The sequence below is a fragment of the Corythoichthys intestinalis genome, chromosome 2, assembly GCF_030265065.1.
Source record: "Corythoichthys intestinalis isolate RoL2023-P3 chromosome 2, ASM3026506v1, whole genome shotgun sequence".
Lineage (NCBI taxonomy): Eukaryota > Metazoa > Chordata > Actinopteri > Syngnathiformes > Syngnathidae > Corythoichthys > Corythoichthys intestinalis.
Window position 1 is genome coordinate 69,437,159 of NC_080396.1, and position 13,639 is coordinate 69,450,797.

Sequence of the window (13,639 nt, forward strand, 5' to 3'; positions counted from 1 at the left end):
AAATCACAGGGCTCGAGACTGTAAAGCTATTATCCAATGCTCAGAATGTGATAGCGATGCTCATGTGTCTGCCATGCATGTCGGTCCACCTCCATGGACACCTCAAGACTTTAATCCCCCAACCCAGAGTCACGGCGGGGAGTCTGAGGGCCCAAATCCTGTGAACACAGCCAGTTGCACAGAAGTATGTGGGCAAGGCGTAAAAGGAAAATCATGCTCAAAGATCTGTTTAGTTAATGTATATCGCCGAACTTCTCCAGAAAAGAAAAAGAGGGTATATGCCATGTTGGATGATCAGAGCAATTCATCCTTAGCCAGATCTGCGTTTTTTGACATGTTTAATGTGCAAGGTACCATATTCCCATACACCATGAGAACATGTGCAGGTTTATCAGAGACACAAGGTCGTAAAGCTGATGGCTTTGTTGTAGAAGATGTAGATGGTAAGGTCTCCATGATGCTGCCTACAATAACAGAATGTGATCAGATTCCAGATAATAGAGACGAAATTCCCAGCCCTGAGGTAGCAGCAGCTCACCCTCATTTGCGATCAATCGCTTCACAGATTCCTCCTCTCGACCCATCGGCAGACATTCTTCTGCTCCTGGGAAGGGACATCATTCAGGCTCATAAAGTTCGTGGTCAGGTAAATGGGCCAAACAATGCACCTCATGCCCAGCGTCTCGATTTAGGATGGGTTGTCATAGGTGATGTCTGTCTCTCTGGAGCTCATAAACCCACATTGAACTCATTTAAGACGAACGTTCTAAACAGTGGACGTCCCACGTTCCTCAGTCCTTGCGAAAACACAATCGTTATCAAAGAGAAATACACCAAAAACGATCCACTAAACACACAAGCGGAACTAGGACAACATATTTTCCAACAAACAACAAATGACGACAAAGTTGCACTTTCGGCAGAAGATGCGTTGTTCCTAGACATTATGCACAACAACTTTGCTAAAGATGAGGCGAATAACTGGGTAGCTCCACTTCCATTCCGCTCACCTAGGCGGCGCCTACCTGACAATCGGGAGCAGGCCTACAATCGTTTAATGTCGCTCCGCAAAACGCTGAGAAGAAAACCTGAAATGAGAGCGCATTACGCTGAGTTTATGGAGAAAATATTCAGCAAGGGCCATGCCGAACCAGCGCCCGCACTGGCGCCAGATCAAGAGTGCTGGTATCTCCCTAGTTTTGGCGTTTACCACCCGCAAAAGCCAGAAAAAATTAGGGTAGTCTTTGATTCGAGTGCTCAACTTGACAATGTTTCTCTCAATGACGTGCTCCTCAAGGGACCAGATCTTAACAACACTCTCGTAGGAGTTCTGATGCGGTTTAGGTCCGACCCATACGCCGTTATGGCAGATGTGGAGCATATGTTTCACAACTTTATAGTACGAGAAGACCACCGTAACTACCTTCGTTTCTTGTGGTTCCAAAATCATGACCTTGATGGAAAAGTGCAAGAATTTAGGATGACTGTCCATGTGTTTGGTAATTGTCCTTCCCCATCAGTCGCCATCTTTGGACTGAAAAGAACAGCCATAGAAGGAGAAATGGAATTTGGCAGTGACGCAAAAGAATTCATTGAACGGCACTTCTATGTAGATGATGGGCTAAAGTCATTCTCTTCCATAGAGCAGGCCATTGATGTTCTTAGTAGGGCACAGAAGATGCTGGCTCAGTGTAACATACGCCTGCACAAAATCTCATCCAATTGTCCTCTCATAACAGGAGCCTTTCCAACCGAAGATCGTGCTGTAGGCATGCAAGGTCTTGACATTGGGCAGACTACCCCACCAATGCAGCGCAGTTTGGGCTTAGGATGGGAGCTGTTGACTGACCAATTCAAGTTCCAAGTAAGAGTAAATGAAAGGCCGTTCACAAAAAGGGGAGTTCTGTCAGTTATCAACAGTGTGTTCGACCCACTTGGTTTTGCTATTCCAGTAATCGTAGGGGGTAGAACCATACTCAGAGACATTTCCACAAATGTTTCAGAGTGGGACACTGAACTGCCAAAAGACAAATTAGAACAGTGGCAAAAGTGGAAAAGTTCCCTCGGACACCTACAACATCTTGAAATTCCCAGAATGTACACTTCAATACCGCTGTCTGCAGCCCAAAGAATAGAGATTGACGTTTTTTGTGATGCTTCCACAAAAGCCGTAGGTGCGGTAGCATACCTCAAACTCACAAATGAGGACGGACACAGCGAAGTGGGATTCCTCCTCGGCAAAGCACGTTTAGCTCCTAAACCAGACATCACCATACCCCGACTTGAACTCTGTGCAGCAGTCCTGGCCGTGGAAGTAGCAGAGTTGGTTCTAGAGGAGCTGGATGTCACAGTCGATCAGGTGAATCTTTACACAGACTCAAAGGTAGTGCTTGGGTACATCTCAAACACCAAGAGACGCTTTCACGTTTATGTGCACAACAGAGTCGAACGCATCAGGCGCTTTGCACAAACTCACCAGTGGCATTACGTGCCCACACACTTAAATCCGGCAGACCATGCCACACGAGCGTTGCCCGCTGAGCAGCTCTCCAGCTCCACCTGGCTCAGAGGCCCAGCTTTCCTCTCCAGGTTGGACCAAAGTCAAGTTCGAAGTCAAACCTTCGATCTCATAGACCCAGAGACTGACTGTGAGTTGCGTCCTGAGGTAACAACTTGCACTACCACCCTATCAAAAGGCCAGTTTAATAGTGCCAGATTTGAAAGGTTTTCAAGTTGGAAGGTGCTGCAAAAGGCTATTGCCAAACTCCAACATATAGCTCAATCATTCAAGAACAACTCTGAGGTTTCCTGTCGTGGCTGGCACAACTGCAACAAACATTTAACTGAAAAGTCACTGCAACTAGCCAAGACCACGATCATTCGCACCGTTCAAAGAGAGGTCTTCGCAGAAGATATTGGATGCATTGAAAAAGGCACAGCTCTAAAAAACTCAAGTCCACTCAGCAAACTGAATCCATTTGTTGACACGCAAGGGCTCCTTAAAGTTGGAGGCCGACTAAAGAAAGCACAGTTGTCTGCAGAAGAAACCAATCCCATACTCGTCCCTGGAAAGCATCATCTTGCTCAGCTCATAATAAGACACTTTCACGAAAAATTATGTCACCAGGGAAGGCATTTCACGGAGGGAGCAGTCAGAGCAGGGGGCTTTTGGATTGTGGGAGGAAAAAGAGCAGTAAGCAGTGTGATTTTCAAGTGCATCACATGCCGCAAATTAAGGGGCAGGCAACCTGAACAGATAATGGCTGAACTTCCTGAGGACAGGCTGTCCACGGACCCTCCTTTCACAAATGTAGGCCTTGATGTGTTCGGTCCCTGGTCCGTTACAGTGAGAAAAACGCGTGGTGCTAATGCAGATGCTAAAAGATGGGCAGTCATATTCACCTGCATGAGTACACGTGCAATTCATATTGAAGTGATTGAGTCAATGGACACATCGTCGTTCATTAATGCACTGCGTCGTTTCTTTGCCATCCGAGGTGGTGCCAAACTCTTGAGATCTGATTGTGGGACAAATTTTGTGAGTGCCTGCAAAGAGCTCCAAATAGACAAACTAGGCTGTCACAATGACAAAATAGGCACATTCTTGAAAGACAGTGCGTGCAAATGGCAGTTTAATCCTCCACATGCATCCCATATGGCTGGTTCCTGGGAACGCATGATCGGCGTCACCCGAAAAATCCTCAATGCAATGCTCCTTGAACATCCATATGGGAAGCTCACACATGAAGTACTCGTGACATTGTTAGCTGAAGTTACCGCAATTGTAAATGCCCGTCCGCTAACAGCCGTTTCTACAGATCCCGAAAACCCAGTCATTCTTACTCCTGCGATGCTACTCACGCAAAAGGTTGGCACACCACCGATTCCACCAGGGCAGTTTCAGACCAGTGACCTATTCAAAGCCCAATGGAAGCGCGTGCAGTACTTAGCTAATGTTTTCTGGAGTCGTTGGCAGAAAGAATACATCGCAGGCTTGCAGGTTCGTCGCAAGTGGAAAATAAAAAAGCCGAACCTTCAAATGGGCGACGTTGTTTTAATGAGGGAGTCTCTGGAACATAGGAATAATTGGCCACTCGGACTGATCACAAAATCTTTCCCAAGTGAGGACGGTAATGTCAGAAAAGTTGAGGTTAAGATTTGCCGAAACGGCGAGAATAGGTTTTACATTCGCCCAATTCGTGAAGTTGTGCTTTTGCTGTCTAAGGGTAGCATGTAAAACGAGTTGTTGTTGTGTATCGTTCATTAGTTAAGAGCTGACATCTTGCAGATGTCAGGCGGGGAGTGTTATGTCCTCTGGTCTTATGTTGACTACTTTTTGGGTTTAATTTCTTTCTAAGATTGTACATTGTTCATCCGTCCACAGGATGTCGCTATTCTAACTCAGAATCTTAAGTTTTTCTTTGGTATTGCTGTTTGCGCTCGGCTTCCCCTAGTGGCGACTTGCTGTAAGCAGCAGGCAGAAAGAACTTTTTATTTCAGTTGGAAAAGAGGCCTTGAGGTGTTAAGACGTTACACACCTCCTCTGCACCATACATCGTTGGGAACCCTTGACAAAACAAAATCTGTAAGTTTGTACGTTTTAACAGTGGGTTAGATGTAATTTTGGTGTGTCTATTCTGTTATTTTGTTGTTATTTATGTGGCGCGAACCCACACGTTTTTGTGCTAAGCTAAAGTAGCCACTTCATTTCATTTGCTCATAATGGAGCCAGTTTTCTGTTATTTACATAAACATGTTATTGTATAGAACCTTTTATTTTGTGTATAACATTTGTGTTTTATGTATGTTTCAGTTTTACCACACACACACACACACACACGCACACACGTTGACACAAAGAAATAAATGAGAGGAAGGAGTTCGGGCCTCCAAGTTTCTTTGTCGGTTTAGCTCGCTGCCAAAGTCGAGTAGCCATACGCTCGGCTGAGGGCAGAAGAGATATTGTTCAAAACATTTTTGAAAGCAATTGTTTCTTTAACTGTGAAAAATAACCGACTTTTAGATATATGGGCATAATAAGAACAAATATGAATATTTACTTAAAGTAAGTGGAATAATCTGACACATTAATCTGTTAACTAGTCTTTAACACTCAAAACCAGATGGAGAAAATGATGTGACCAGATTTCAGAAAAATAATCTGATTAAGATGATAAATGATTATAAATTTGCAGTGTACCATTATTTCTGAAATGTTCATAAATTATGTAAATCACTGTAAAATTGATATTTTGCCCTAAATATTTCAGCTGTAAAATTACATTTCATCCAAAAACCAGGCATAAATAAAATAAATGTAAAGCAATTAAGAATATTTTCTATTGCAACAGCTGGTTGCCAAGTGGAAAGTTAAAACAAAACAGTTCCATCCTTAATAAATATACAGTGGTACCTCCACATACGAATTTAATTTGTTCAAGGACCTGGTTTGTAAGTCAAAATGGTTGTGTGTCGGGCAGAATTTCACCATAACAATACATTATAGTTCGTTTAATTCATTCCACAGCCCAAAAACCTACTCCAAAATGCTTAATTAATACTGGTGGAACAATTCCAAATAGCAATTACACTTAGCAAAACAAATAAATTATAACTACAAATCAAAATAATACAATGGATTGTAGCCGCGTTGTGTTGCACAAGCTCTGAAATAAATGATTAAAAACTTGACGAAGCTGGCGACTTCCTTGGCGATGTTACAATGATAATAATTTTCAACTTATAAAGACTGGCGAACAGAGGTAGGCGGAGGACCCTCGAGATCGTAGACATATTCCGGCCGTATTGTTGAGCCAGTACACTGACACACCATGCTCGTATTTTTCTATCATTTCTATTTTGATTCCAATTGTATGTGTCACCTTTTTTCACCACTTGCACTAACCTTCTTGTGACTCATGTTGATTTCTCTCACAAGAAAATGCGTCCATCTTGCGGGAAAACAATGAAAATGCGACACTGTCATAAATCATCGTCTTTCGAGCATGTCGTCATATGTCGAGACAAATGACCAGTCAAATTTTATATCGGATGCCGAAAGGATCGTACTGTATGTCAACGTATCACTGTACATTGAACAGTTTCTTCCGAGCGTCATGATAAAGTTTTCAACCAGCCAACTGGAATGTTTGTAACTAAAATGTATCTTCCTAATTATAATGAAAGCAGGTTCCAAATGAAGTGAACATTTTAAAATCTAATAAATGGCACGTACTGTGTTGTATGTTCTCGGTTGTACACAGAATGATGAACTGTCAAGTAGGAAAGAACAACATTAAGAAACATTTAAAAATGTGAAACAAGAAATCTGTGATGTGGGATCGAGTGGTCAGAAGGATCGATGGCGCAAAACGACTGCCTCGCTTCTGTAAGACTGCCCCAGGCCACCTGTGGCGACAATAGTAGCTCACTCCCATCTATTATGGATTTTAAGAATATTACAATGTAAAGTGTCTTTGAGTGTCCTGAAAACAAAACAAAAAAAGGGTTATTATTACCAAAGGATTATTATTATTGTTAATAATATATGTTATTGTTATCCTCACAAATCTCAGAATAGTACTAGAATCTTTTTATGTGCACCCATCTCCTCTGCATTGCATTGTTAGATGTTTAACGATGATGACTTTTTAATGAGTTTAATTGCCTCTCTTTGTCATACTATCTTCTGCATTTCTACATTATGTGTATAATAAGGATATTCATGAAGCCTGATGACCAAAGGCCATATGCAGACAATTAGGGATTGTAAATTCAGACAGAACTGCAATCAAGCTCACTTACCCGGAGGTATGAGCAACATCAGTACGCCACAGCTTACTAATTATGGCACAAAGCATGCTAAAATGCCAAGTCACTTCATTGTGCAGCTAGTATTCAAGTAAAGATCCATTATCATTTCCACAGGATTTTCATACGATGTAGGAACACAGGCAAAAATCTTTAAGCGTGAAACCATGTATTTGTTTGTTTCGCAAGATTTTAATATAAAAGCAGAGCTGATGCAACATATACTCAAATTTGATCTTCCTCTCCACTGTCTCCATCAAGGGCAGAGTCTTCTCCCATGTGTGCTCTCTGTTCATGCGTCGCCCTTTTTTTCACACCCTGTCAGACACTGCCATCTCTACCTGTAACAGTCCTATGGCACTCAGCAACAGCTCTTTGCAGGGGAATTGGGGGTGTATAATGAAAATGAAAAAAAAAAACATTTTTCGCACTGAGTCACACATAATGTGACAACTACATAAAGGTCAAAAAAGTGCTAGACGTCAAAGTCATTTAAACTAGGATGGCTGGCATGAAACGATCGTGTTTCAGTATCACTGAGGGAAATAGACGTCCAAGCCATAATAACTGGGAGAGGCTGTCAGCGAATCGAATGGCAGACAATAATAAGCCAATATCAGGTCAGTTCCTGTTTATTTTCGGGCATTAATAGGGCACTTCCTGTTGATATCGGTCGCTTCATGTTCATTTTAAGGGACATTTATCAGTCACTTCCTGTTAATATCGGGTCACTTAATGGTCATTTTGGGGTATTTCGGGGTTATTTCCTGATAACTGGGTAGCTCCTTGGTCAATTTGGAGTTACTTCCATTTGATAACTGATTCTAGTTTCTCATTTTGGTTTCTCATGCATCCGTCTTTAAAATTGATGGATGCATCATTTGAATTGCAGGTATCTGTCATTGGAATTGAGGGTATTGACAGATAAATCTGTTAATGAATAACAATAACATTAAAGCCTACAGTGGTGTGAAGAAGTATCTGAACCTTTTGGAATTTCTCACATTTCTGCATAAATTCCCCATCAAATGTGATTTGATCTTTGTCAAAATCACATTGATGTAAAAACAGTGTCTGCTTTGAATAAAACCAAACAAACATGTATAGGTTTCCATATTTTAATGAGGATAGCATGCAAACAATGACAGAAAAGGGGAGATATAAGTAAGGGAACCCTCTGCCTAAGGAGACTTAAAAAGCAATTGAAACCAATTTTTATCAAGCAATTTAAGTCAGGTGTGTGCTCAATCACTGATTAGTGGTTTAAAGCTGCCCTGCCCACTATAAAACACACACCTGGTAAGAATTGTCTTGATGAAAAGCATTGTCTGATGTGCATCAGGGCTCGGTCAAAACAGCTGTCTGAATACCTGTGATCAAGGATTTTTGATTTGTATAAAGCTGGCAAAGGATACCAAACCATCTCTAAAAGTTGGGATGTTCATCAATCGACAGTCAGAGAAGTTTTCTACAAATGGAGAGAGTTTGTCACAGTTGCTTCTCTACCAAGCAGTGGCCGTCCACCAAAGATGACGCCAAGAGTTCAGTCCAGAATACTCATAGAGGTAAAAGAAAACAACCCTAGCGTGTCTGCTAAAGTGTTACAGAAATCACTGGCACAGTCTAATATCTCTGTGCACACATCAACTATATGGCCAGGAATGGTGTTCATTGGAGGAATCAACGGAGGAAGCCACTGCTGTCTAAAAAAAAAAAAATGTTGCTCGTTTAATGTTCGCAAAAAGGCACTTGGACACTCCTCAGAAGTTTTGGCAAAATATTTTGTGGACTTGAATTTTGTTGAATTGTTTGGGAGAAACACACAACGTCATGTGTGGAGGAAAAATGGAACAACTCACCAACATCAACACCTCATCTCCACCGTGAAGCATGGTGGAGGGAGCATCATGATTTTGGGCTATTTTGCTGCTTCAGGGCCTGGAAAATTTGTAGTCATTAATGGTAGAATGAATTCAGAAGTTCATCAGGATGTTTTGCAGGAAAACCTGAGGTCGTCTGTCAGACAGTTGAAGCTAAAAAGAGGATGGATGCTGCAATAAGACAATGATCTAAAACACAGAAGTGAATCAATTTCAGAATGGTTGCAGAAGGACAAAATACACGTTCTGGAGTGGCCAAGTCAAAGTCCAGACTTGAACCCCATTGAGATGCTGTAGAATGACCTCTAGACAGCCATTTATGCCTGACATCCAAGGAATCTGACTGAACTACGGCAGTTTTGTAGTGAAGAATGGGCCAAGATTAGTCCTGATCAATGTAGCAGACTGATTTGCAGCTACAGAAAGCGTCTGGTTGAAGTTATTGCTGCCAAAGGGGGGCACACAAAATATTAAATGTGATGGTTAACTTACTGTGTTTTCCCTCTTCTTCATTGTTTGCATACCATCCTCATTAAATTATCAAAACCTATGAATGTTTGGGTGGTTTTCATTAAAGCAGACATAATTTTTTCATCCGTGTGATTTTGACAAAGATCAGATCACATTTGATGGTGATTTTATGCTGAAATGTGAGAAATTCCAAAAGTTTCAGATACTTTTTCATACCACTGCAAAGCAGCAGAAAGGTTGTTGAGCTGTTTCCTTAGTAGTGTTACAAGGTACCTCGACATACCATCGCATCGACATAAGATCCTTTTGACATCCGACGTAAAATTTGACACGTTTTTTTGTCTCGACATGACGACATGCTCCAAATACGATTAATGACAGCGTCGCAATTTCATTGTTTTCCCGCAAGACAAAAGCATGGCGAATTTTCTCTTTAAACCCTCTATACAAATTAATATGTCAATTATTATTACTGTAACATCGGCAAGGAAGTCACCAGCTTCGTCAGGTTTTTAATCATTTATTTCAGAACTTGTGCAACACAACACGGCTACTGTCCGTCGTAGCTGATGCCAACAGCAACATGAAAAGAGAAATAAAAAACTATTCTATGCCTCTCTTGCTCTGTTGTCAGTCACATGTTGCATTCAGGAACAGCATGCAAAACACAACCGCCACATTAGAACCAAACTCTTTACATAATAATTATTATTGTTGCATTATTATTCCGATTTGTATTTATAATGTATTTGTTTTGCTTTATGTAATTGCTATTTGTAACTGTACCAGCAGCATTTATAAAGGCTTTAGCGCAAATTTTTCGGCTGCGGAACCAATTAATGGAATTATAATGTATTCTTAAGGGAAAATCCCACTCGAAATATGACCATTTTGATTTACAAACCAGGTCCTGGAACAAATTTTGTATGTAGAGGTACCACTGTAAATGCTAAAGTTACTGTGTGTTGTCAGTGTAAGAACAGTTCATTTTTATCGCAGCTCTGGTTCGTCTATCACCATCAACGGCAGCCTATGAGTTAATCATTCTTGCCATGCAATAAATTTCCCTCTCTAATGGTATGATCGTCATCTCTCTCTTGAGAGCACCTTGGTTCTTGGCAGACAGCCACCAAACCAACCAACCAAACAGGAGTATTCAGAACCTCGGACAGTTCCAGAATAAGCGTTTCTGCGTCATCCTTTGGCGAAATGACTGATCTAGACTGAAAACAACACACAAACGCCCCTAAGGCTGCTTGCTCGTGTTATTTGTGAGCTGCACCATTTCATTTGGAAAAAAAACCCAAAAAAACAAAAAACAGCCTTTTATAGTATCTTACATTTTGAATCATAAAACAACAGCACTAATGTGGCCACAGTAAAATTGCAATCGCTTCTATTCAATGGTACATTTTAGACTATTTGAAAGGCCACATGCACAAAACAAATCAGAATATGCCTCTGTGTCCTGCTACTCGTTGGCTAGAAAAGCAAAAAGAAAAACAATGACGCGAGAGATGGCTCCTACTGAGCTGTGACAACGAATTACATAACAGCACAGAGGAGCTCTCTCATTTATATTCCTGTCATATACGCGAAAAAATCCACCAAGGAATAATAATAATAATAATAATAATAAAACGTTTTGAAACGATTAATTCACCATTACTATAGTGCTTTTCGTTTGATTCAACTTGCATTTCCCCATTTGGTGCAAGGTTAAGGGAAAAAAATGAATATAAATGTCCATCCTTCCCAGACATGGCCACCATCTCCATCTACTACAATAACATTGCAACAGCCCTTGAGGACGCCGCCGATTCCATATATGCAGAAGGGGGAGAATACAATGATTCGCCATTGAGGTTTCACCCAAAGAAACACATGAATATCAAAAAGAAAAAGAGACACAATGCATTTAGATTTCATATTAGGTGAAATACAATTGACGGGTAACGAAACCCCGGCATGACGTTGCTCTTGAGGACAACACAGTTTATAATGACACATGCATAATTTAGAAGATAGAGCATCGCCAATGAAAGTGCATTATAGCCGCGGCGAAGGAAGGACCATGGCAAACGATACGATGAGATTCCGTAATAGGATGCTGTTTTGTGAGTAGCGCACTGGCTTACCAGATACACGCCACTTGCCGAGGTGCACCGAGTCCAGCGTCGCCTCGTCTGCAAATGATTCAGTATTTCCCCTTGCGCTGACAGAAGGTGACCCTGCGTCCTCCGCAAGACTCTGCAGCCTGATCACGATGCACGCAGTAAGAGGGAGCTCCACAGCACAGGCGCGACGTGGGAGGATGCCCCGTAGTCTCTTTTCAATGGACCGCACAAATTGGCTGCAAGAGGGGGCTGATGCTCAGAAAGAATTTTTGAAATGTTTAATTTTCAGTCATACTGTAAACAGTCTTTTAAAGGAGCTGTCAACAAGTTGAACCTGTCCCTTTTAGATAAATATAGGGATTAGTTTGTGTGAACGTGATGGATTTTACCCCCCTAACTATGTAAAGTGGGAGTTTCAACATGGGGAGAGCCCCAAATGCGACTTCCACTTTCAAACCAATCGCTGAGCAGAGAGGAGGAGGGGGCGTCACATCCGTGCTTGTCAATCACGTCCACTTGCCACATACTGCATGGAATGTTGTGGGGGTGGGGTCTATGGATTCATTTGAACAGCCCTCTCAGTAGAAGTAGAAGCACTCATGATGCACAAATGTTGGAAAACGGGTCCATAAAACCTACATCAAAACCAAACCAAACCAAACCAAACCAAACCAAAACAAAACAAAACAAAACAAAACAAAACAAAACAAAACAAAACAAAACAAAACAAAACAAAACAAAACAAAACAAAACAAAATAAATAAACGTGTTTTTGCCTGGTTAAGCTTATCTATGAATCTGTACAATGTATCTCTGTACAAACAGGTACATCTGGTACCTCTACTTACGAAATTAATTGGTTCTACAAGTTGTTTCGTAACTTGAAAATTCTGTAAGTAGCAACGTGTTTTCAATGTTAATGCCCTAATCCGCCCAAATTTAGGCATACATCTTTTATAATGCATAGAAATTCATCAAAACATGTAACAAATACATGTTATGATTGATTACTGTACAATAAACATTAAATGAGAGTTGTGCATTATGAATAGAGAATGAGAGATAATAGACTCATGTAAAGCTGTCAGAACACCTCATGGCCAAAGGGGCGAATGGATGCTGGGATACACACATGGTGGTGCAAGAACTCAAGTAAAAGTACAAAAGTACTTGCTTTAGAATTTACTTTACAGATAAAAGGTAAACATATTTTCTCCCGATATACAGTGGAGAGAACAAGTATTTGATACACAGTCAATGGGAAAACCCATTGGCAGTGTATCAAATACTTGTTCTCCCCACTGTATACATATATATTATATATACATATATAATAGTGGCATGACAAAGTATCTGAAACTTTTGGAATTTCTCACATTTCTGCATAAAATCCTCATCAAATGTGATCTGATGTTTGTCAAAATCACACAGATGAAAAAACAGTGTCTGCTGTAACTAAAACCACCCAAACATTTATAGGTTTTCATATTTTAATGAGGGTATGCAACCAATGACATAAGGGAGAATAATAAGTAAGTGAACCATCACATTTCATTTTTTGTAGACCCCCCCCCCCTTTGGCAGCAATAACTTCAACCAGACGCTTCCTGCATCAGGACTAATGTTGTCCCATTCTTCTCGACAAAACTGCTGTAATTCAGTCAGATTCCTGGGATGTCAGGCATGAATCGCTGTCTTTAGGTCATTCTACAGCATCTCAATGGGGTTCAAGTCTGGACTTCGACTTGGCCACTGCAGAACGCACATTTTGTTCTTCTGAAACCATTCTGAAATTAATGTATTTCAGTGTTTTGGATCGTTGCCTTGTTGCAACATCCATCCTCTTTTTAGCTTCAACTGTCTGACAGACGGCCTCAGGTTTTCCTGCAAAACATCCAGGTAAACTTTTGAATTCATTCTTCCATGAATGATTGCAAGTTGTCCAGGCCCTGAGGAAGCAAAATAGCCCCAAATCATGATGCTCCCTCCACCAAGCTTCACGGTGGGGATGAGGTGTTGATGTTGGTCAGCTTTTCCATTTTTCCTCCACACATGACGTTGTGTGCTACTCCCAAACAATTCAGCTTTGGTTTCATTAGTCCACAAAATACTGTATTTTGCCAAAACTTCTGCGGAGTGTCCAAGTGCCTTTTTACGAACATTAAACGAGCAACAATGTTTTTTTTAGACAGCAGTGGCTTCCTCCATGGAGTCCTCCCATGAACACCATTCTTGGCTATAGTTTTACATATACCTGCAGTTGATGTGTGCACAGAGATATTGGACTGTGCCAGTGATTTCTCTGAGTGTCGATTGATGAACATCCAAACTTTTAGAGATGGTTTTGTATCCATTCCCAGC

The 13,639-nt window shown here is 41.1% G+C and overlaps 2 protein-coding genes across 2 annotated transcripts in view; one reads left to right on the forward strand and one right to left on the reverse strand.

The window, feature by feature from the left end:
- pacsin1a (protein kinase C and casein kinase substrate in neurons 1a) overlaps nt 1-11,648 on the reverse strand; it is a 68,819-nt gene extending 57,171 nt beyond the window's left edge. Inside the window, exon 1 of the mRNA XM_057823803.1 lies at nt 11,300-11,648. The gene's annotated coding sequence lies outside the window, so the exon portion shown is untranslated. The remainder of the gene's footprint in view (nt 1-11,299) is intronic.
- LOC130908418 (uncharacterized) lies at nt 2,625-4,840 on the forward strand. The gene is made up of 2 exons (XM_057823820.1): nt 2,625-4,585; nt 4,814-4,840. Exon 1 carries the CDS (start codon nt 3,260-3,262, stop codon nt 4,235-4,237), a length of 978 nt encoding a protein of 325 aa, XP_057679803.1. The 5' UTR covers nt 2,625-3,259; the 3' UTR covers nt 4,238-4,585; nt 4,814-4,840.
- Nucleotides 11,649-13,639: the final 1,991 nt, after the last annotated feature.